This window comes from Bos javanicus, chromosome 3, assembly GCF_032452875.1.
Source record: "Bos javanicus breed banteng chromosome 3, ARS-OSU_banteng_1.0, whole genome shotgun sequence".
Taxonomy (NCBI): Eukaryota; Metazoa; Chordata; class Mammalia; order Artiodactyla; family Bovidae; genus Bos; species Bos javanicus.
Genome location: NC_083870.1, coordinates 82,246,976 through 82,271,781, shown reverse-complemented (window position 1 = coordinate 82,271,781; position 24,806 = coordinate 82,246,976). Strand labels below are relative to the sequence as shown.

At 38.7% G+C, this 24,806-nt stretch overlaps 2 protein-coding genes across 7 annotated transcripts in view; one reads left to right on the top strand and one right to left on the bottom strand.

Annotated features, from left to right (window-relative positions):
* The window catches only part of ITGB3BP (integrin subunit beta 3 binding protein), a 106,635-nt gene extending 99,391 nt beyond the window's left edge, over window positions 1-7,244 (bottom strand). For 4 of the 5 annotated variants that reach the window (XR_009735415.1, XM_061411742.1, XM_061411739.1 and 1 more), the window contains exon 1: window positions 7,128-7,217. Coding sequence is in view for 4 of the 5 variants with exons in the window: in XM_061411742.1 (XP_061267726.1) it covers window positions 7,128-7,132 (5 nt within the window). In the remaining variant the exon portion in view is untranslated. Of the gene's footprint in view, window positions 1-7,127 lie in introns of all 5 variants that reach the window. The other variant, XM_061411741.1, reaches the window with a different exon arrangement.
* Window positions 7,245-7,272: 28 nt separating this feature from the next.
* Window positions 7,273-24,806, top strand: part of EFCAB7 (EF-hand calcium binding domain 7) — a 55,424-nt gene continuing 37,890 nt past the window's right edge. Inside the window, exons 1-3 of one of the 2 annotated variants that reach the window (XM_061411735.1) lie at window positions 7,273-7,640; window positions 9,623-9,810; window positions 24,101-24,312. In XM_061411735.1, the coding sequence (XP_061267719.1) occupies window positions 9,624-9,810; window positions 24,101-24,312 (399 nt within the window). In that variant the 5' untranslated portion in view covers window positions 7,273-7,640; window position 9,623. The remainder of the gene's footprint in view (window positions 7,641-9,622; window positions 9,811-24,100; window positions 24,313-24,806) is intronic. The other variant, XM_061411737.1, reaches the window with a different exon arrangement.

Sequence of the window (24,806 nt, the reverse complement as noted above, 5' to 3'; positions counted from 1 at the left end):
ACAAGCTGGAATCAAGATTGCCGGGAGAAATATCAATAACCTCAGAGATGCAGATGACACCACTCTTATGGCAGAAAGTGAAGAAGAACTAAAGAGCCTCTTGAGGAAAGAGGAGAGTGAAAAAGTTGGCTTAAATTCAGAAAACTAAGATCATGGCATCCGGTCCCATCACTTCATGGCAAATAGATGGGGAAACAGTGGAAGCAGTGTCAGACTTTATTTTTCTGGGCTCCAAAATCACTGTGGATGGTGATTGCAGTCATGAAATTAAAAAGACGCTTGCTCCTTGAAAGGATAATTATGAGCAACCTAGACAGCATATAAAAAAGCAGAGACATTACATTGTCAACAAAGGTCCATCTAATCAAGGCTATGGTTTTTCCAGTAGTCATGTATGGATGTGGAGTTGGACTATAAAGAAATCTGAGCACTGAAGAATTGATGCTTTTGAACTGTGGTGTTGGAGAAGACTCTTGAGAGTCCCTTGGACTGCAAGGAGATCCAACCAGTCCATCCTAAAGGAGATCAGTCCTGGGTGTTCATTGGAGGGACTGATGTTGAAGCTGAAACCCCAATACTTCGGCCATCTGGTGTGGAGAGCTGACTCATTTGACAAGACGCTGATGCTGGGAAAGATTGAGGGCAGGAGGAAAAGGGGACGACAGAGGGTGAGACGGTTGGATGGTATCACCGACACAATGGACATGGGTTTGGGTGGATTCCAGGAGTTGGTGATGGACAGGGAGGCCTGGTGTACTGTGGTTCATGGGGTTGCAAAAAGTCGGATACGACTGAGCAACTGAACTGATTATGCAAATATAAACATGGTTTGAAATTTGGCTACAAAAGATGAAATCTCTTTAAAGCAGCAACTTAATCATTCAATTACTATTTATTGAATAACTATTCTAATCCATGAGATCAATGAGTAACAATGTAAGTGTCACAGTTGGTAAAGTAGCAGAACCAAGATTCAAACCCTGGTTTGTCTTGCTTCAAAGTCTTCAAATCCAAAAATTAAAAAAAATTAAGGTTGCAACCTAGATGGAGAAATAATGATGACACTAATTTTATAATGTACACAGGAGAGAAGCAAAGTTGAAAGGGATGATGATTAGCCTAATGGAATCAGGAACAGCATTTATCCAATGCATTTGTTTTCCCAATTCCAAGATAGCATCTGCGTTATATGACCGAAGAGAAGGCGGAGAAAACTATAGTTATTGAGACTATAATTCAAGATAATTAATTTCTAAATCTTTAAAAAACATTTTGAGTAGTATTTGACACTAAAGAATACATATAGAATGATTAGTTTATGAAGCATAATGTGAAAATAAACACCCATAAACTCACCACACAACTTAAGAACTAGACCATTACCAATATGGATGGGTACACCTATATGTGCTTTCTCTAATCCGTCTGCTTTCCCCAGAAAGGCTATCATTAAACTAAATTTTGTATTTATCATTCCTCTGTTTTTCTTCCATAAATAAACTTATTATAAACATACAGAATCCTCAACTATAGTTTTTTGCTTGTTCTTAAGCTTTATAAGGGCTTCCTTTGTGGCTCAGCTGGTAAAGAATCCACCTGCAAAGCCCAACACCTGGGTTCGATCCCTGGGTTGGGAAGACTCCCTGGAGAATCGACAGTATTCTGGTCACTTCTAGTATTCTGGCCTGGAGAATTCCATGGACTGTATAGTCCATGGGGTCACAAAGAGTTGGACACAACTGAGCGACTTTCACTTTCATGCTTTATAAAGGTAATATGCTATATGTAATTTTCTACAAATTGGCTCTTTCATCCAGTATGTTTTTAAGATTCACCCATCCACTCTATTGTTATGGGACATTACTGTTATTCTTCCTTTACATTAATTTAGGCCATGCATATTCCAAAATTACTTGTTATATTTTTTCCATGTCAACGATAAAATAAATTAGAGAGGAGATAGGTCACACAATCCCATGCCAAAAATGCCAAGTTCATATCAAAAAGTTATCATCTCAACATCACTTAAAAGCCATATCACTTTCACATATAACTTATCAAGATAACTTTTTGCACCATTATTTGTGACCCTGCAGTTTAACCACGTTGAAAACTAAAAGTTTCCTAACAATTATGGAGATCCTCTACCGAAGTACTTTTGCATTACATAACCATTAATTTCATCTTGAATCACTTTGCCAAAATTAACTCAGTGAAGTTGCTATATATCAACTTTATATATATACATATAAAGCTGCTATACAACTTTAAGGTCATGTATTTATTGTCAGAATATAATTACTGCAGACTCTCCTAAGATAACATGTACCAGTTAATATGTTAAGAAAACAGGTGTCCAAAAGGTCCACATTTAAAAGTTTTTAGGGGTTCCCTACTATCTACAGCAGAACACAAGCATACCTCAGGAAGTATCACTACTTATTATGCAAACACAAACCACATTCCACTGATTTCCTATTTGACAGGGAATTTGCAACGTTATCCTCATAGTTTTGTATAAGTGCTAACTGGGTTCTTTTTCTAGTGCAAGAGTACAAAGGCAAGTCTTTTTTCTTCATTCTGGGGAAAGGAAAACCTCTTTAATAATCCATAACTTCTAAAGGTATAAGTGAAACATATTTATTGGTACCTGTGTGTAGGATACCTTATTAGCTGCTGCTGCTGCTAAGTCATTTCAGTTGTGTCTGACTCTGTGCAACCCCATAGACGGCAGCCCTGAAGGCTCTGCCATCCCTGGGATTCTCCAGGCAAGAACACTGGAGTGGGTTGCCATTTCCTTCTCCAGTGCATGAAAGTGAAAACTGAAAGTGAAATCGCTCAGTCGTGTCTGACTCTTAGCGACCCCATGGACTGCAGCCTACCAGGCTCCTCTGTCAGTGGGATTTTCCAGGCAAAAGTACTGGAGTGGGGTGCCATTGCCTTCTCTGTATTAGGTGCTAAGCTCTCTTATCTAGAAAGTAGAGATAACAGCAGCATCTACCTCCCAAGGTCTTTTTTAGGATTCAATCAAAAAATGTAGGTAAACAGTTAATTACAGTATCCAAATCATAATTACATATTCAATAAATGTAGGTTATTATTTCTGTAAATCTTCCCACTTTCACATCAATTCTATTTCCTTCAGATGTTCCTCCTTCCACCTTGTGTTACTCTGCATTTGGCAAATACATGGGGAAACAATGGACAGTGACAGATTGTATTTTCTTGGGCTCCAAAATCACTGCAGATGGTGACTACAGACATGATGTTAAAAGATGCTTGCTCCTTGGAAGAAAAGCTATGACAAACGTGAAGGGAAGTGAAGCGAAGTGAAAGTTGCTCAGTCGTGTCCACCTTTTTGTGACTCCATGGATTGCACAGTCCATGGCATTCTCCAGGCCAGAATACTGAAGCAGGTAGCCTTTCCCTTTAACAGGGGATCTTCCCAACCCAGGGATCGAACCCAGGTCTTGGGCATTGCAGGTGGATCTTTACCAGCTGAGCCACCAGGGAAGCCCAAGAATATTAGAGTGAGAGGCTTATCGCTTCTCCAGCAGATCTTCCCGACCCAGGAATTGAAAAGGGGTTTTCTGCATCCCAGACGGATTCTTCACCAACTGAGCTATGAGGGAAGCCCTGACAAACCTAGAGAGCATATTAAAAAGCAGAGACACTTCTTTACCTTCAAAGGTCCATCTAGTCAAAACTGCGCTTTTTCCAGTAGTCATATACGGATGTGAGAGTTGGACTATAAAGAAAGCTGAGTGCCGAAGAGCTGATGCTTTTGAACTCTGGTGTTGGAGAAGACTCTTGAGAGTCCCTTGGACTGCCAGATCAAACCAGTCCATCCTAAAGGAAATCAGTCCTGAATATTGATTGGAAGGACTGATGCTGAAGCTGAAGCTCCAAGTCTTTGGCCACCTGACTCGAAGAACAGGCTCAGTGGAAAAGACCCTGATGCTGGGAAAGACTGAAGACAGGAGAAGAGGAGGACAGAGGATGAGATGGTTGGATGGCATCACCAACTCGAAGGACATGAATCCGAGCAAGCTCTGGGAGTTGGTGATGGACAGGGAAGCCTGGCATGCTATAGTCCATTGGGTTGCCAAGAGTTGGACATGACTGTGAGACTGAACTGAACTGAAAATAATGGAGAAAAGTTACTCTAGAAGTGCACAGGAGGAGGGTACCTAAATCAGCATGGGGACAAGAGGCAGCCAGAGAACTTCATATATTACATATTATCTCCGCACTGATCATAGAAAACACCCTCTTCCAACAACACAAGAGAAGACTCTACACATGGACATCACCAGATGGTCAATACCAAAATCAGACTGATCATATTCTTTGCAACCAAAGATGGAGAAGCTCTATACAGTCAGCAAAAACAAGACCAGGAGCTGACTGTGGCTCAGATCATGAACTCCTTATTGCCAAATTCAGACTGAAATTGAAGAAAGTAGGGAAAATCACTAGACCATTCATGTATGACCTAAATCAAATCCCTTACCATTATACAGTGAAAGTGGGAAATAGATTTAAGGGACTAGATCTGACGGACATAGTGCCTGAAGAACTATGGACGGAGGTTTGTGACATTGTACAGGAGACAGCAATCAAGACCATCCCCGAGAAAAGGAAATGCAAAAAGCAAAATGGCTCTCTGAGGAGGCCTTACAAAAAGCTGTGAAAAGAAGAGAAGTGAAAACAAAGGAGAAAAGGAAAGCTATACCCATTTGAATGCAGAGTTTCAAAGAATAGCAAGGAGAGATAAGAAAGCACTCCTCAAAGAAATAGAGGAAAACAACAGAATGGGAAAGACTAGAGATCGCTTCAGGAAAATTAGAGATACCAAGGGAACATTTTATGCAAAGAGGGGCACAATAAAGGACAGAAATGGTATGGACCAAACAGAAGCAGAAGATATTAAGAACAGGTGGCAAGAATACAGAGAAGAACTGTACAGAAAAGATCTTCATAATCCAGATGATCAGGATGGTGTGATCACTCACCTAGAGCCAGACATCCTGGAATGTGAAGTCAAGTGGGCCTGAGGAAGAATTGCTACGAACAAAGCTAGTGGAGGTGATGGAATTCCAGTTGAGCTCTTTCAAATCCTGAAAGATGATGCTGTGAAAGTGCTGCACTCAATATGCCAGCAAATTTGGAAAACTCAGCAGTGGCCACAGGACTGGAAAAGGTCAGTTTTCATTCCAATCCCAAAGAATGTTCAAACGACTGCACAATTGCACTCATCTCACATGCTAGTAAAGTAATGCTCAAAATTCCCCAAACCAGGCTTCAATAATACATGAACTGTGAACTTCCAGACGTTCAAGCCGGTTTTAGAAAAGGCAGAGGAACCAGAGATCAAATTGCCAACAACTGCTGGATCATTGAAAAGGCAAGAGAGTTCCAGAAAAACATTTATTTCTGCTTTACTGACTATGCCAAAGCCTTTGACTGTGTGGATCACAATAAACTGTGGAAAATTCTTTAAGAGATGGGAATACCAGACCACCTGACCTGCCTCTTGAGAAATCTGTATGCAAGACAGGACGCAAGTTAGAACTGGACATGGAACAACAGACTGGTTCAAAATCAGGGAAGGAGTACTTCAAGGCTGTATATTGTCACCCTGCTTATTTAACTTATATGCAGAGTACATCATGAGAAATGCTAGGCTGGAAGAAGCACAAGCTGGAATCAAGATTGCCGGGAGAAATATCAATAACCTCAGATACACAGATGACATCACCCTTATGGCAGAAAGTGAAGAACTAAAGAGCCTCTTGATGAAAGTGAAAGAGGAGAATGAAAGAGTTGGCTTAAAGCTCAACATTCAGAAAACTTAAGATCATGGCATCACTTTATGGCAAATAGATGGGGAAACAGCAGAAACAGTGTCAGACTTTATTTTTGGGCTCCCAAATCACTGCAGATGGTGACTGCAGCCAAGACATTAAAAGACACTTACTCCTTGGAAGAAAAGTTATGACCAACCTAGACAGCATATAAAAAGCAGAGACATTACTTTGCTAACAAAGGTCCATCCAGTCAAAGCTATGGTTTTTCCAGTAGTCATGTATGGATGTGAGAGTTGGACTATAAAGAAAGCTGAGCGTGGAAGAACTGATGCTTTTGAACAGTGGTGTTGGAGAAGACTCTTGAGAGTCCCTTGGACTGCAAGGAGATCCAACCAGTCCATCCTTAAGGAGATCAGTCCTGAATGTTTATTGGAAGGAGTGATGTTGAGGCTGAAACTCCAATACTTTGGCCACCTAATAGGAAGAACTGACTCATCTGAAGAGACCCTGATGCTGGGAAAGATTGAAGGCGGGAAGAGAAGCGGACGACAGAGGATGAGATGGTTGAATGGCATCACCGACTGAATGAACATGAGTGTGGGTAAACTCCGGGAATTGGTGATGGACAGGTAAGCCTGGCCTGCTGCACTCCATGGGGTCGCAAAGAGTCGGACACGACTGAGCAACTGGACTGAACTCAACTGATATATTATCTCCACTCATACCCCAAAGAAAACGTTCTTTACTGAGCTTTGAACAACAACAACAAAAGTCTACAGGGCAATGATAAGCAAGAAAACTAAAGCCTGAAGTTAAGTGATTCACTCAACGTTGGTCAGCTCTTTTCAGAACTGGCTACGCGTCCTCTTTTGAAAGATGAAATTTAGTTCTCTTGGGACCCGGTTCATGGGCTCTGCTACAAGTTTATAGGAACTTAACCACACTAATCTAGAAATTAAGGGGCTTTATCAAATTATACGGCGTTTTGCAATGTACTCTGGTCCTATTCTCGGTATGTTAAACATATTTGAAATTATTTCAAGCAATACATCACTAAAGATAGCCCATAGCCTATAAAATCTGTCAAAAGCCTTGGAGAATCAGAATTAAAGTGAAGAAATACTACTAGATAAATAAAACTGGAAGGAAGAGAAGCAGAGTTGGGTTGGGGCACCAAGCACCAGGAACAGTCGGAGAAAGAGACAAATTTACTCTCTGAAAAGGACAACGGAAAAGGTTACTGGGCCACAAAATATCTACTCGTCTTGCTCACAGAGGTACCCAAACACAGCAACACCCGAAGGAAGAGATACTTACGGCATTTCGACTTTTAAGAATGCACCTCCGTCGCCAGATGAAAATCCCTAAGTAACTCCTTCCGTAAACAGAGAACCTTCTAAGAGAAACACTGAAGCCTGAAAAACGCGGGCCAACAGTCACTCGACGCTGTGCCACACTCAAAGAAGACCGCCGGAAACATTCCGCCAGCGACAAGGGATCCCAGTGTACGCCAGTAAGAGGGGAGGAGAGTCAACACATAGACAGCACTCAGCCCCTGCCAGGGCAACGCAGGGCCCTCTCTCAGGATTCTGACAAGAAGGCCCCCTGAAAAAACAGAGACAGAGCCATCTCTGTTCACTCTGGAAGAAGTATCCGCAGATTTCTAGCCGGACCATTTAGGGAGGTGCTCCGCATCTTGTTTCCGGTGGCGGAGAGGTGCAGTTTCCATGGTAATTAAAAGAAGGCCGAGGACTGTACTGCTGCAGTGAGAGGATTGCGGAGGCTTTCAGGAGAATTGACTACGCTCCCCCGTTTGTGACCTGCAGTTAGGTAGCAAGCAACTCGCTGTCTCTCTCTTTGCCCGCTCCGTCCCTCACTGTTCGGCTTCCTTTTCTTCACCCGCATCTTTTATTACTTTGTCATACGTAGCCTTGCTCCATGTCTGTACTTAAAATGTACATATACATGCGATTTTACTCCCAGAGTAATACAAAAAATAGAGAGATGTTGCCCGAGATCAGCTCAGCCCTGAACGTATTTTACAGTGTAGGGACGGTGACTAGATGACTCTCTGTTTTCACTTGGCCCTCTAGAAGCCTTAGGCGCTTGTTAACAGTTTATTTTTCTTGCTATTGTGTGGCTGGTTATTTATGGAGCATTTGCTGCAATGTACTCTCTAGGCCCCTGTCTTGGTCTCAGGCTGGAGTTTTAAATGCAGGAGGTTTCCAAGCCTGAGGGGCTGAATTATATATTTAATTATGCTTCAGTTTAATCTCATATTACAGAGCGGGGGGCGGGGGGTGAAGAATTCTGGAACATTTTTGCTGTGGGATTTCCATTTGAGGGCGTCAGTTTATTTGGAAAGAACAGTTGAGGACAGTCTGAAACACACACACACAAAACCTTAAATTTCTAAGTTTCTGGCTTCAAAATGAACGTTCATTCTCCTTTCCTTATTGAAACAGATTTCTTTCACATTTGTGAAGATATGCGTGCACGCATATGTGTTTAAAAACTGTGATGCTTAATTATAGTTATACCAATTTGCAGTAACCAGACTGTGACACCACATCCCTGTGGGGTCCTTCTAAATCTGGTGTAAGATGAAAGTGTCAGGCAAGCGGTCTGTGTATTATAAATAGGGTACTTCATCCATGATAAGCGATTATTATCTTTCTTTCCCAAGTGTAAAAGACCTATATAATTCAAGAAGGTGTTAGTAATTTAGGCCTCCTGAGTAAGAATCCAATGAGTCCTGAAGGGGACCCTACCTGTGTCGTCTTATTGTTGAACTAGAAATATTCAATTTATTAGGTTGAAATGTATTTTTAGAAGTCAAAGCTAGGTAAAATAATGTTGGAAGCTGTTAGACCACCAGCACAGTTACTATAAGGCACCACTATAGTGCCTTATAGTAACTGTTGTACAAGAAACCTTTTATCACATTAAAAAAGAAGAAACTGTTACCGAAATTTACATGCTTTTGCTGCTTACTCTTAGCTGGGTGAGATCTCTGTCTCTCAATTTTCGTATCTGTAAAAGGTTCAGAAAGTACCTGACCACTGTAGTAGGTATGTATCAAGATGTATGACAGTTCTTTAAACTCTTATGAGCAGAGGTGCTGTATAAACCCCCAAATTATTGTTATTATTAACATTATTATTGGTGGTAATAGAATACAGTAAAACCGCAGGATAATGCTATACATGGGATTTTAAGAATTCAGTCATTTTAAATGTGGGGCTGCAGTATTGAGATGTTAGTGAAATGATGTGGTTGATGCTGCTATGGAGATGAATGCCAGCTGCCAATCACATTATATTCAAATTATCATTATGCTGGAGTTTCACTCTATAGTTTATTTAGCATTTATTATGTGCCTGGCACTGCTCTGTATGCTTCAAATGTGTTAGATTAATTAATCCTCATGACAATCCTAGGAAGAGTCTCAACTGACTGTCCTCTAATTTTGAGAGAATAAATGCATGCTTTTCCTTTGCCCTATGAGTCTTCTTTTGTATTTATGTTACATCTTTGTTTTAGCTTTGTTCTTTGGGTTCTCATGTATATATTGTGTGTATATATATGTATATATAATATATTTAGAAATCAACTGCCAAAAACTTATTCTAGTTTAACATATGATAATATAACCATATGCGTATTATAATGTACATCATTTTTCCACATATAAAAACCTTCATGTCTTTATTCTCCTCCCCCACCCACCACCACCATTTGAAAGCCAAAGTGACGTTTTCATTTTAGGACTACCAGTGACTAAAACAAAATTTTAAATTATTTTTTAATAGAATGGCCATCAGTCCAGGAAGTGATGCAGCTTTCTCGGGTCAGAAACCAACGCATTCAGAGAGTCCTCGATCAAAGAAATTTCTGCTAACTGAAGAAGAGATATTTTATATGAATTGTAGAGCTGCCTACTTAACTGTTTTCAAAAGCAGTTTAGATAACATTATTTCTAAAGATCAACTTTACTTAGGTAATTTTTTTGACTAAGTAGTTTTCCTTATTTGCTGAAAGTTAACAAATCAGAAAGACTCCAATTAAAATTACATTGTTGAATCATTCCAGTTACTTAGTTAAGCTTGAGCGGTAGAAGTACATTATGCTATTGTGCCATTCTAATTGTATTTATTCATTTATTTTTGGCTGCACTGGGTCTTCCTTGCTCTGCACGGGCTTTCTCTAGTGATGAGACGGAGATACTCTAGTTGGAGTGCATGGGCTTCTCACTGCAGTGGCTTCTCTTGCTGCAGAGCATGGGCTATAGGGTGCAGGACTTCAGTGATTGTGGTTCCTGGGCTCTGGAGCACAGGCTCAATAGTTGTGGCACATGGGTTTAGTTGCAATGTAGCATATGGGATCTTCCTGGACCAGGAATTGAACCCATGTCTCCTGTATTGGCAGGCAAATTCTTTACCACTGAGCCACCAAGGAAGCCCATATTATGTCATTTTATATAGCTACATAATCGAGGTTTGATGGTTAGATGTAGCCTACCAAGCTCCTCCGTCCATGTAATTTTCCCAGCAAAAATACTGGAGTGGGTTGCCATTTCCTTTTCCAGGGGATCTTCCTGACCCAGGGATCAAACCCGGGTCTCCTGCATTGCAGGCAGACGCTTTACCATCTGAGCTACCAGGGAAGCCCTCACATAATCCAGGAGCTTCAAAATAAAACTCTCAATGTTTGTATGGATTCAGTTCAGCTCAGTTCAGTCGCTCAGTCATGTCCAACTCTTTGCAACCCCATGGACTGCAGCACACCAGGCTTCCCTGTCCATCACCAACTCCCGGAGCTTCCTCAAACTCATGTCCATCAAGTCAGTGATGTCATCCAACCATCCCATTCCCTGTCTTTTCCAGTGAGTCAGTTCTTTGCATCAGGTGGCCAAAGTATTAGATTTCAGCCTCAACATCAGTCCTTCCAATGAATATTCAGGACTGATTTCCTTTAGGATTGACTGGTATGATCTTCTTGCAGTCCAATGGACTCTCAAGAGTCTTCTCCAACACCACAGTTCAAAAGCATCAGCTCTTTGGCACTCAGCTTTCTTTATAGTCCAACTCTCACATCCATACACAACTGCTGGAAAAACCGTAGCTTTGACTAGACAGAACTTTGTTAACAAAGTAACGTCTCTGCTTTTTAATATGCTGTCTAGGTTTGTCAAAGCTTTTTTTCCAAGGAGCAACCATCTTTTAATTTCTTGGCTGCAGTCACCATTTGCAGTAATTTTGGAGCCCAAAAAATAAAGTCTGTCACTGTTTCCATTGTTTCCCCATCTATTTGCCATGAAGTGATGGGACTGTATGCCATAATCTTAGTTTTCTTTTTTTTTTAAAGCTTACACCAATTATTTGCTTTAAAATGTTCTTTTAAATTCTTATATTGGTATTTTAAGATTTATGATAATAGATTACAATGCTTTTGACAACTGAATCATTAGTCTAAATTTGACCTACACTGGAGAAAATGTAAAGGATATGTATGTATTTATATATATGTACACATATATCCACGTGGGTGTGTATTGAATGATTGTAAAAGGGCAGTATTAAAAAATAAGTAAAATTTTTAAAGAAAAGAATTTGAGGTTCTGTTTTTTAGGGATGAGGGTTTCAGAGAGTTGGTCTTCTGTTTTCATTATATTTAATTGTTAATTTTTTAATTGAAGTATGGTTGAATTACAATGTTAATTACTGCTGTACAACCAAATGACTCAATTATACGGATATCTATATCTGTATCTCTAAGAAGGCAATGGCACCCTACTCCAGTACTCTTGCCTAGAAAATCCCATGGGCAGAGGAGCCTGGAAGGCTGCAGTCCCCGGGGTCATTGAGGGTTGGACATGACTGAGCTACTTCACTTTCACTTTTCACTTTCATGCATTGGAGAAGGAAATGGCAACCCACTCCAGTGTTCTTGCCAGGATAATCCCAGGGACAGGGGAGCCTGGTGGGCTGCCAGTTCTATGGGGTCACACAGAGTTGGACATGACTGAAGTGACTTAGCATTAGCATATCTATATCTATCTATCTATACATTCTTTTTTCATATTCTTTTCCATTATGATTTATAACAGGATACTGAATTTAGTTCCCTATGCTATACAGCAGGACTTTGTTGTTTATCATTGTATATATACCAGTTTGCATTTACTAGTCTCAGACTCCAAATCCAACCCCTCCCACCCTTCTTCACCTTGGCAACCGCCAGTCTATTCTCTATGTCTGTGATTCTGTTTCTGTTTTATAGATAGGTTCAACTGTATTTTAGATTCTACATATAAGTGATATTATATGGTATTTGCCTTTATTTTTCTGACTTACTTCTCTTAGTATGATAATCTCTAATTGCATTGATGTTGCTGCGAATGGCATTATTTTGTTCTTTTTTATGGCTGAGTAGTATTCCATTGTATTTATGTATCACGTCTTTTTTATCCATTCATATGTCAATGGACATTTAGGTGGTTTCTGTATCTTCACTATTGTGAATAGTGGTGTTGTAAACATAGGGATGCATGTATCATTTTGAATTATAGTTTTGTCTGGCTATATGCCCAGAAGTGGGCTTGCTGAGTCGTATGGTTATTCTGTTTTAATTTTCTGAGGAACCTCCTAACTGTTTTCCATGGTGGCTGTACCAATGTTACATTCCCACCAACAGTGTAGGAAGGTTCCTTATTCTCCACACCATCTCAGCATTTGTTGTTTGTAAATTTTCTAATGATGGCCATTCTGACCAGTATGAGGTGGTACTTCATTGTAGTTTTGATTTGCAGATCACTCATACTTGGCAATGTTGAGGATCTTTTCTTGTGCCTATTGGCCATCTGTATGTCTTCTTTGGAGAAATGTCTCTTTAGATCTTCTGCCCATTTTTCAATTGGGTTGTTTGTTTTTTGTTGTTGTTGAGTTCTATGAGCTATTTGTTTAATTTGGAAATTAAGCCCTAATCCGTCATGTTGTTTGCAAATACTTTCTCCCATTGTGTTAGTTATTTTTTCATTTTGTTTGTGGTTTCGTTTGCTGTGCAAAAGATTGTAACTTTAAGTCCCATTTGTTTATTTTTGTTTTTATTTCTATTGCCTTGGGAGACTGACCTAAGAAAACATTGGTATGATTTATGTCAGAGAATGTTTTGTCTATGTTCTCTTGTAGGAGAGTCATGTCTTATGTTTGAGTCCTTAAGCCATTTTGAGTTTAGTTTTGGGTATAATGTGAGAATATGTTCTAACTTCATTGATTTACATGCAGCTATCCAGTTTTCTCAAAACCACTTGCTGAAGAGACTGTCTTTTTTACACTGTATAGTCTTACTTCCTTTATTGAAGGTTCACTGACAGTAGGTGTGTGGGTTTGCTTCTGGGTTGTCTGTTCGGTTCCATTGGCCCATAGTCTGTATTCGTACCAATACCACATTGTTTCGACTACTATAATTCTGTAGTATTTTCTCAACTCTGGGATGGTTGTGCTTCCTGCTTTGTTCTTTTTCTTCAGGATTGCTTTGGCAATTCTGGGTCTTTTATGGTTCCATATGAATTTTAGGATTATTAGTTCTAATTCTGTGAAAACTGTCATGAGTAATTTGATAGGGATTGCATTGAATCTGTAGATTGCTTTGGGTAGTATGGCTATTTTAACAGTATTCTTACAGTCTAAGAGCATGGGATATCTTTCCATTTCTTTAAATCATCTTCAGTTTCCTTTATTAATGTTTTTAGCATACATGTTTTTCACTTCCTTGGTGAGGTTTATTCCTAAGTATTTTATTTTGGGGGTTGTGATTTTAAAAGGTATTGTTTTTTTCATTCCCTTTCTGATACTTCATCATTGATGTACAGAAAGCAACCAATTTCTATATGTTAATCTTGTATCCTGCTACCTTGCTGAATTCATTTATCAGTTCTTGTAGTTTTTGTATGGTGTCTTTAGGATTGTCTGTATATAGTATCATATCATTGGCATGTAATGACAATTTTACCTCTTCTCTTACAAATTGGCTACCTTTTGTTTCTTTTTCTTGTTTGATTGCTCTGGCTAGGACTTCAAATACTATGTTGAAGAGAAATGGTGAGAGTGGACATCCTTGTCGTGTTCCAGATTTTAGCAGAAAGGCTTTCAACTTTTCACCATTGAGTGTTATATGAACTGTGGGTTTGTCATAAATAGCATGTACTATTTTGGGATATGTCCCCTCTATACCCACTTTGGTAAGAGTTTTTATCATGAATGAATGTTGAATTTTTTCAAATGCTTTTTCTGCATCTACTGAGATGATCTTGTGGTTTTTGACTTTTGTTTATATGATGTATCAGAAACAAAATGGACTGATTTGCATGTGTTGAACCATCCTTGTGAACTTGGAATGAATCCCAGTAGGTCATGGTGTATGATCTTTCTTATATGTTGTTGGATTTGGTGTACTAACATTCTGTTGAGAATTTTTGAATCTGTACTCATCAGAGATATTGGCCTAGTTTTCTTTTTTGATGGTGTCTTTGTCTGGTTTTGGTAGCAGAGTGATGGTGGCTTCATCAAATGTCCTTGGGAGTGTTCCTCCTCTTTAACTTTTTCGAAGAGTTTGAGAAGAGTCAGTATAAGTTCTTTTTTGTGTGTTTGGTAGAATTCACCTGTAAAGCCATCTGGTCCTATAGACTTTTGTTTGTGGGGACTTTTTAAATTACAAAGTGAAAGTGAAAGTTGGTCAGTCCTCTCTGACTGTTTGCGACCACACAGACTATACAGTCCATGGAATTCTCCAGGCCAGAATACTGGAGTGGGTAGCCTTTTCCTTCTCCAGGGGATCTTTCCAACCCAGGGATCGAACCCAGGTCTCCCACATTGCAGGCAGATTCTGTACCAGCTGAGCCACAAGGATAGCCCCCTTTAAATTACAAAATCTATTTCAATTCTAGTGATCCATCTTTTCAAATTGTTCAAATTATATATTTCTTCTTTTTTAAAAAATCTATTTCCTTGTGGTTCAATTTTGGTGGTGAACTTTGGTTCAATCAGGTTTCTAGGACAAGAAACTTGTCCATATCTTTTTGGTTGTCAAATTTGTTTTCATATGATTATTCCCTTATGGTGAGTTATCAGTTATGTCTCTTTTTTTCATTTCTTATTTTATTTATTAGTGTTCTCTCTTCTTGGTAAGCGTGGCCAGAGGTTTGTCAATCTTGTTTATCCATTCAAAGAACCAGATTTTGTTTTGTTTTGTTTTCTTTTACTTTTTCTATTTTTTTAAAATCTCTATTTTATTTCCTTTCTGATGTCTATTACTTTCTTCTTTTTGCTGACTTCAGGCATTGTTTGTTTTTCTTTTTCTAATTCTTTTAAGTGGTAGGCTAGGTTATTTATTTGACATTCTTCTTGTTTTGTGAGGAAGGTCATATTGCTTCCTTCATATGAATTTCCCTCTAATAACTGTTTTTTTTAATTTATTGATTTTTTAATTGAAGGGTAATTGCTTTACAGAATTTTGTTGTTTTCTGTCAAACCTCAACATGAATCAGCCATAAGTATATATATATATATATATCTCCCCTCCCTTTTGAACCTCCCTCCCATCTCCCTCCTCATCCCACCCCTCTAGGTTGATACAGAACCCCTGTTTGAGTTTCCTATGCCATACAGCAAATTCCCATTGGCTATCTATTTTACATATGGTAATATAAGTTTCCATGTTACTCTCTCCATACATCTCACCCTCTCCTCCCCTCTCCCCATGTCCATAAGTCTATTCTCTATGTCTGTTTCTTCATTGCTGCTGCTGCTGCTGCTGCTAAGTCACTTCAGTCGTGTCCAACTCTGTGTGACCCCATAGACAGCAGCCCACCAGGCTCCACCATTCCTGGGATTCTCCAGGCAAGAACACCGGAGTGGGTTGCCATTTCCTTCTCCAATGCATGAAAGTGAAAAGTCATTGCTGCCCTGTAAATAAATTCTTCAGTACCATTTTTCTAGATTCCGTATATATGCATTAGAATACAATATTTATCTTTCTTTCTGACATACTTCACTCTGTATAATAGGTTCTAGGTTTGTCCATCTCATTAGAACCGACTCAGATGTGTTCCTTTTTTACGACTGAGTAATATTCCGTTGTGTATATGTACCACAATTTCTTTATCCATTCGTCTGTCGATGGACATCTAGGTTGCTTCCATGTTCTACCTATTGTAAATAGTGCTGCAGTGAACAATGGGATACATGTGTCTTTTTCAATATTGGTTTCCTCAGGGTATATGCCTAGGAGTGGGATTGCTGGGTGATATGGTGGTTTTATTCCTAGGTTTTTAAGGAATCTCCATACCGTCTTCCATAGTGGCTGTATCAATTTACATTCCCACCAACAGTGCAACAGGTCTTTTCTCCACACCCTCCCCAGCATTTACTGTTTGTCAACTTTTTGATGGGGGCCATTCTGACTGGTGTGAGGTGATACCTCATTGTAGTTTTGATTTGCATTTCTCTAATAATGGGAGATGTTGAGCATCTTTTCATGCGTTTGTTAGCCATCTCTATGTCGTCTTTGGAAAAATGTCTGTTTAGGTCTTTTTCCCACTTTTTGATTAGGTTGTTTGTTTTTCTGGTGTTAAGTTGTATGAGCTATTTGTATATTTTGGAAATTAATCCTTTGTCAGTTGTTTCATTTGCAATTATTTTCTCCCATTCTGAGGGTTGTCTTTTCACCTTGCTTATAGTTTCCTTTGCTGTGCAAAAGCTTTTAAGTTTAATCAGGTCCCACTTGTTTACTTTTGCTTTTATTTCTGTTACTCCAGAAGGTGTGTCGTAGAGGATCTTGCTTTGATTTATGTCATCAAGTGTTCTGCCTATGTTTTCCTCTAAGAGTTTTATAGTGTTTTGTCTTACATTTAGGTCCTTAATCCACTTGAGTTTATCTTTGTGCATGGTGTTAGGAAATGTTTTAATTTCATTCTTTTACATGTAGCTGTCCAGTTTTCCCAGCACTATATATTGAAGAGGCTGCCTTTGCCCCATTGTATATTCTTGCCTCCTTTGTCAAAAATAAGATACCCACAGGTGCATGGGTTTATTTCTGGGCTTTCTATCTTGTTCCCTTGGTCTATATTTCTGCTTTTCTGCAAGTACCATACTGTCTTGATGACTGTAGCTTTGTAGTGTAATCTGAAGTCAGGAAGATTGATTCCTCCAGCTCCATTCTTCTTTCTCAAGACTGCTTTGGCTATTTGGGGTCTTTTTTGTTTCCATATGAATTGTGAAATTTTTTGTTCTAGTTCTGTGAAAAATGCCATTGGTAATTTGATAGGGATCACACTGAATCTGTAGATTGCATTTGGTAGTAAAGTCATTTTCACAGTATTGATTCTTCCTACCCAGAAACATGGACTATCCCTACATCTGTTTATATCGTCTTTGTTTTCTTTCATTAGTGTCTTATAATTTTCTGTGTACAGTTCTGTTGTCTCCTTAGGTAAGTTTATTCCTAGATATTTTATTCTTTTCGTTGCAATGGTGGATGGGATTGAGTCCTTATTTCTCTTTCTGATTTTTCATTGTTAGTATATAGAAATGCAAGTGATATATGTGAATTGATTTTGTATCTTGCAACTTTGCTAAATTCACTGATTAGCTCTAGTAATTTTCTGATACTATCTTTAGGGTTTTCTATGTACAGTATCATGTCATCTGCAAACAGTGAGAGCTTTACTACTTCTTTTCCGATCTGGATTCCTTTTATTTCTTTTTCTTCTCTGATTGCGGTAGCTAGGACTTCCAGAACTAAGTTGAATAATAGTGGTGAAAGTGGACACCCTTGTCTTGTTTCTGATCTTAGGGGGAATGCTTTCAGTTTTACACCATAGAAAAAAATGTTTGCTGTAGCTTATCATATATGGCCTTTACTGTGTTGAGGTAGGTTTCTTCTATGCCCATTTTTTTGAAGAATTTTAATCATAAATGGGTGCTGAATTTTGTCAAAGGCTTTTTGCATCTATTGAGATTATCATATGTTTTCTATCTTTCAATTTGTTAATATGGTGTATCACATTGATTGATTTGTGTATATTGAAGAATCCTTGCATCCCTGGAATAAACCCAACTTGATATTGAAAGCAGAGACATTACTTTACCAACAAAGGTCCGTCTAGTCAAGGCTATGGTTTTTCCAGTAGTCATGTATGGATGTGAGAGTTGGACTGTGAAGAAAGTTGAGCACCGAAGAATTGATGCTTTTGAACTGTGGTGTTGGAGAAGACTCTTGAGAGTCCCTTGGACTGCAAGGAGATCCAACCAGTCCATTCTAAAGGAGATCTGCCCTGGGATTTCTTTGGAAGGAATGATGCTAAAGCTGAAACTACAGTACTTTGGCCACCTCATGCAAAGAGTTGACTCATTGGAAAAGACTCTGATGCTGGAAGGGATTGAGGGCAGGAGGAGAAGGGGACAACAGAGGATGAGATGGGTGGATGGCATCACTGACTTGATGGACGTGAGTCTGAGTGAACTCTGGGAGCTGGTGATGGACAGGGAGGCCTGGCGTGCTGCGATTCATGGGGTCGCAAAGAGTCGGACATGACTGAGTGACTGAACTAAACTAAACACATGGTGTATGAGCTTTTTGATGTGTTGCTGAATTCTGTTTGCTAAAATTTTGTTGAGGATTTTTGCATCTATGTTCGTCAGTGATATTGGCGTGTAGTTTTCTTTTTGTGTGTTGTCTTTGTCTGGTTTTGGTATCAGGGTGAAGATGGCCTCGTAGAATGAGTTTGAAAGTGTTCCTTCCTCTGCAATTTTTTGAAAGAGTTTTAGAAGGATAGGCATTAGCTGTTCTCTAAATACTTGATAGAATTCTCCTGTGAAGCCACCTGGTCCTGGGCTTTTATTTTTTGGGAGATTTTTTATCACAGCTTCAATTTCAGTGCTTGTATTTGGGTTGTTCATAATTTCTGTTTCTTCCTGGTTCAGTCTTGGAAGATTAAACTTTTCTAAGAATCTGTCCATTTCTTCCAGGTTATCCATTTTATTGCCATAGAGTTGTTCATAATAGTCTCTTATAATCCTTTGTACTTCTGCATTGTCTGTTGTAACCTCTCCTTTTTCATTTCTAATTCTGTTGATTGGATTCTTCTCTCTTTTTTTCTTGATAAGTCTGGCTAAAGGTTTGTCAATTTTGTTTATCTTCTCAAAGAACCAGCTTTTAGTTTTATCTGATAACTGCTTTTTATGCATCCCATGATTTTGTAAGGTTGAGTTTTCCGTTATATTTTAAACTCTGCTGGTTGCAGATATCCCACAAATCAGTGAATTTGGTCCTTACTAGGTGTGTCAAATGACTTGGTGGTCTTTATTCTTGAGAGGGTGGTAAACAGAAATACCAGATAATATTATATTCATGTCAGTTCCATCAAGGCAAATAACTTTAGGAGTAGAGAAACTGAGTTATTGTATCAACTTCAGAAGCACTTTCCTGAAATAAAAATCTGACATATTTTTGCAACAAGGTCTTAGATTTGTATGCAATAAGATTTCTATTTGAGGAAATATAAAATTTCAAATCATTGCAATTTATATTTTATTTTAATTTGAGTTTTGTCTGTGCTTTTGAAAGTTGGTTGAGATCATGAATTTACTAAGTTTAAAGGTTTAACATGCCTTCTGCTACTGTGGCATTTAGTTTGTATTAATAAATCAATGAGTATGTATTACTCAGGTGCTATCAGTCTTACAGAACTATCTGGGAGGATAATAATGCAATGCTTTTCAGCTTTTGGTTTTATTGTAGAATAGTCTTTGTAAAATTGCAATGAAAGCTTTCAGATAATCTAGATTTTAACAAACTGGTTTTGTGAACCAGTGATGTCTCTTTCTTACCTATTGTGCTTTTCATTGGTATCCATCCATCTTTTATGTACATACCATGTGTTTTGACATTCCATTTCAAAATAGGATAAAGCAGTTTCTTTTTCTTTCCCCAAAGTTTCTTTTTGTCCCCCCAACTTACCAGTAATATAGGTATTATAAACTCATGTCAAAGCTTAAAATAAACCCTGGCAAAAGGTCAGTATTTTGGTGTAAACCTTTAACCATCTACAGTTACACAGTTTTTTCACTGTTTGTTGTCATTGTTGTTGTTCAGTAGCTAAGTTGTGTACAACTCTTGGGTACCTTGTGGACTGCAGCATGCCAGGCTCCTCTGTCCTCTGCTGTCTCCTGGAGTTTGCTCACATTCATGTCCATTGAGTCGGTGATGCTATCCAACCGTCATCCTCTGCCACTCCCTTCTCCTTTTCATTGTTATGGGACTTAACAGTGAGCTCCAATTCTAAAACTAAAGACTAAAGTTACATTAGTATTTACTAAATTTTACCTGTTTCTTAGATATGGAAATGTATAACTACTACATATTTTGGCATAATTTTATTCTGAGAAAGTTGTTCTTTTAAACAACCTAGTACATTTAAAAAGCATTTTATTATTGAAGATAGCAATAAGCATTTGAGCTGCCACTTGTGGGAAAGAGTTATGCATCCATTTTCACAGAGCTGGACAGAAAAAACACCCTTTTCCAACAACACAAGAGACAACTCTACACATCAGTTCAGTTCAGTCGCTCAGTCGTGTCCGACTCTTTGCCACCCCATGAATTGTAGCACATCAGGCCTCCCTGTCCATCACCATCTCCCGGAGTTCACTCAAACTCACGTCCATCAAGTCGGTGATGCCATCCAGCCATCTCATCCTCTGCCGTCCCCTTTTCCTCCTGCCCCCAATCCCTCCCAGCATCAGAGTCTTTTCCAATGAGTCAACTCTTCACATGAGGTGGCCAAAGTACTGGAGTTTCAGCTTTAGCATCATTCCTTCCAAAGAAATCCCAGGGCAGATCTCCTTCAGAATGGACTGGTTGGATCTCCTTGCAGTCCAAGGGACTCTCAAGAGTCTTCTCCAACACCACAGTTCAAAAGCATCAATTCTTCAGCGCTCAGCTTTCTTCACAGTCCAACTCTCACATCCATACATGACCACAGGAAAAACCATAGCCTTGACTAGACGGACCTTTGTTGGCAAAGTAATGTCTCTGCTTTTGAATATGCTATCTAGGTTGGTCATAACTTTCCTTCCAAGGAGTAAGCGTCTTTTAATTTCATGGCTGCAGTCACCATCTGTAGTGATTTTGGAGCCCCAAAAATAAAGTCTGACAATGTTTCCACTGTTTCCCCGTCTATTTCCCATGAAGTGATGGGACCAGATACCATGATCTTCGTTTTCTGAATGTTGAGCTTTAAGCCAGCTTTTTCACTCTCCTCTTCCACTTTCATCAAGAGGCTTTTTAGTTCCTCTTCACTTTCTGCCATAAGGGTGGTGTCATCTGCATATCAGAGGTTATTGATATTTCTCCTGGCAATCTTGATTCCAGCTTGTGCTTCTTCCAGGCCAGCGTTTCTCACGATGTACTCTGCATATAAGTTAAATAAGCAGGGTGATAATATACAGCCTTGACTTACTCCTTTTCCTATTTGGAACCAGTCTGTTGTTCCATGTCCAGTTCTAACTGTTGCTTCCTGACCTGCGTGGACATCACCAAATGGTCAATACCAAAATCAGATTGGTTACATTGTTTGCAGCCAAAGACGGGAAACTATACAGTTAGCAAAAACAAGACCTGGAGCTGACTGTGTCTCAAATCATCAGCTCCTTATAGCAAAATTCAGGCTTAAACTAAAGACAGTGAGGAAAACCACTGGGTCCTTCAGGTATGACCTAAATCAAATCGCTTATGATATACAGTAGAGGTGGTGAATAGATTCAAGGGGTTAGACCTGGTAGACAGAGTGCTTAAAGAACTGTGGACGGAGGTTTGTAACATTGTACAGGAGACAGTGACCAAAACCATCCCAAAGAAATGTAAGAAGGCAAACTGAGGAAATGGCTGGGAAAAGAAGAGAAGTGATACGCAAAGGAGAAAGGGGAGGGTATACCCAACTGAATGCAGAATTCCAGAGAATAGCAAGGAGAGAGAAGAAAGGCTTCTTAAATGAACAGTGCAAAGAAATAGAGGAAAATAATAGAACAGGAAAAACTAGTCATCTCTTCAAGAAAATTGGAAATCTCAAAGGAACATTTCGTGCAAGGAGGGGCATGATAAAGGACAGAAACATAAAGGACCTAATAGAGGCAGAACAGATTAAGAAGAGGTGGCAAGAATACACAGAACTGTACAAAAAAGGTCTTAATGACCCACCACAAGCATGATGGTTTGGTCACTCACCTAGAGCCAGACATCCTGGAGTCTTAAGTGTGCCTTAGGAAGATTACTACCAACAAAGCTAGTAGAGTTGATGGAATTCCAGCTGACCTGTTTCAAATCCTTAAAGATGATGCTGTTGAAAGTGCCACACTCAATATGTCAGCAAATTTGGAAAACTCAGCAGTGGCCAGAAGACTGGAAAAGGTCAGTTTTCATCCCAATTCCAAAGAAGGGCAGTGCTAAAGAATGTTCAGACTATCAAACAATCGCATTCACTTCCCATGCTGGTAAGGTTATTTTCAAAATCCTTCAAGCTACTTCAGCAGTACTTGAATTGAAAACTTCAAGATGTACAGGCTAGGTTTAGAAAAGGCAGAGGAACCAGAGATCAAATTGCCAACATCTGTTGGATTATAGAGAAAGCAAGGGAATTCCAGAAAAACACCTACTGTTGTTTCTTTGACTACACGAAAACCTTTGTGTGGATCACAACAAATTTTAGAAAATTCTTAAAAGAGATGGTAATACCAGACCATCTTACCTGCCTCCTGAAAAATCTGTATGCAAGTCAAGAAACAACAGTTAGAACCTTACATGGAATAACTGACTGGTTTAAAATTCAGAAAGAAGTACAAGGCTGTATATTGTCATTCTCTTGTTTAACTTTTATGCAGAATACATCATGTGAATTGCCAGGCTAGAGGAAGTTCAAACTGGAATCAAGATTGCCAGGAGAAATATCAATAACCTCAAATATGCAGATGATACCACCATAATGGCAGAAAGTAAAGAGGAACTAAAGAGCCTCTTGATGAGGGTGAAAGAGGAGAGTGAAAAAGCTGGCTTAAAACTCAACATTCAAAAAACAAAGATCATGACATCTGGTTCCATCATTTCATAATGAGTAGAAGGGGAAAAAGTGAAAGTAGTGACAGATTTTTCTCTTCTTGGGCTCCAAAATAACTGTGGATGGTGACTGCAGCCATGAAATTAGAAGACACTTGCTTCTTGAAAGGAAAGGTATGGCAAACCTAGATAGCATATTAAAAAGCAAAGACATCACTTTGCCGACAAATGTCCATATAGTCAAAGCTGTAGTCTTTCCAGTAGTCATGTACAGATGTGAGAGTTGGACCTTAAAGAAAGCTGAGTGCTTAAGAATTGATACTTTGATTTGAACTGTGGTGCTGGAGAAGACTCTTGAGAGTCCCTTGGACAGCAAGGAGATCAAACCAGTCAATCCTAAAGGAAATCAACCCTGAATATGCATTGGAAGGACTGATGCTGAAGCTGAAGCTCCAGTAGTTTGGCCACCTGATGCGAAGAGCTGACTCATTGGAAGAGACCCTTATGCTGGGAAAGATTGAAGGCAAAAAGAGAAGAGAGTGACAGAAGATGAGATTTTTGGATAGCATCACCAGTTCAATGGACATAAACTTGGGCAAGCTCCAGGAGATAGTGAAGGACAGGGAGGTCTGGTGTGCTGCTGTCCATAGCATCGCGAAGAGTTGGATGAGACTTAGTGACCAAACAACAACGATGAACATTTTAGACATCATGACATTGACAGTAATATTCTCAAACTAATGATTTCCTCATAATTAAGGTATTTGTTGAACCAGAAAAATAATAAATTATTCATTTTCTTTATTCTTATGTCCTCAAAACAATTAAGTGAATGATTGTTTTTAATCTGTTTTTTTCCTCCAGGCATTCTTATGCGGTAAATCAGATATTATCAATTAATTAAACTATGTAAGTTGGGAATAATGTCAGAATGGGAAGAACCTATTTAATTCTGGCATTAATACATTGAGAATTTGTAGCTGGTATAATAACATATATGTATATTTTCGTATTTGAAAGGCATGTATTGATTTCACTAGACTATCAACACCAAAGTTAATATATTGATATGTGTGTACTTTTATATAACATTATAGTGTATAATGATTTAAAGAAAAAATACACTTAAAATACTAATTCCAGATGTTACTGTAACAAATAATACTTGTTTTATTGGGCAGCTCTTCAGCACGCAGGAAGAAATCCATCCCAAAAGACCATTAATAAGTATTGGACTTCTCAAACTGCCAAACTGAATTTTGATGATTTTTGTATAATTTTAAGAAAGGAAAAACCAACCTCAAAAGCAGAATTGCTAAAATCATTTAAGCAATTAGATGTAAATGATAATGGCTCTATTTTACACACTGATCTTTATAAGCTTCTAACAAAGGTAAGATCTGTCAAACAGTTTTATAATATGCCTATTTTGCAAAACAGCTTGGAATCTAGCTTTGGCTACCGAAGTCCACATGAGAAAGAACTGTTTCACTGGCAGGTGAAATGAATCACTTATATATTGTTTGTAAAGTACTTAAGGATCCTTCTGTATGAAGTATGCTTTTTGAAAAAAAGAGAGTATAAAATTGAGCCTATGTTGTGCTCCTTTGCAATTCTTTCCTGCCAGAACAATTTGTAAATCAGTGATAAGTTCATATGTGAAAAGTAAAAGAGAACTAAAGTATAAATGAGATTCAGAAACCATTCTGTTTCTTGGTACAACATGAGAAAGTATTCTTACTCTAAATTTAATAGTAGTTATTCTTGAATCTATGATATATATATTTGAAATTTAGTAAACTGAAATTCAGTTTTTATATACTTTATAAAATTGTGAAATTTTATTTTATGTAACAGGTTCATTCTTGCTTGACATTATACTCATTC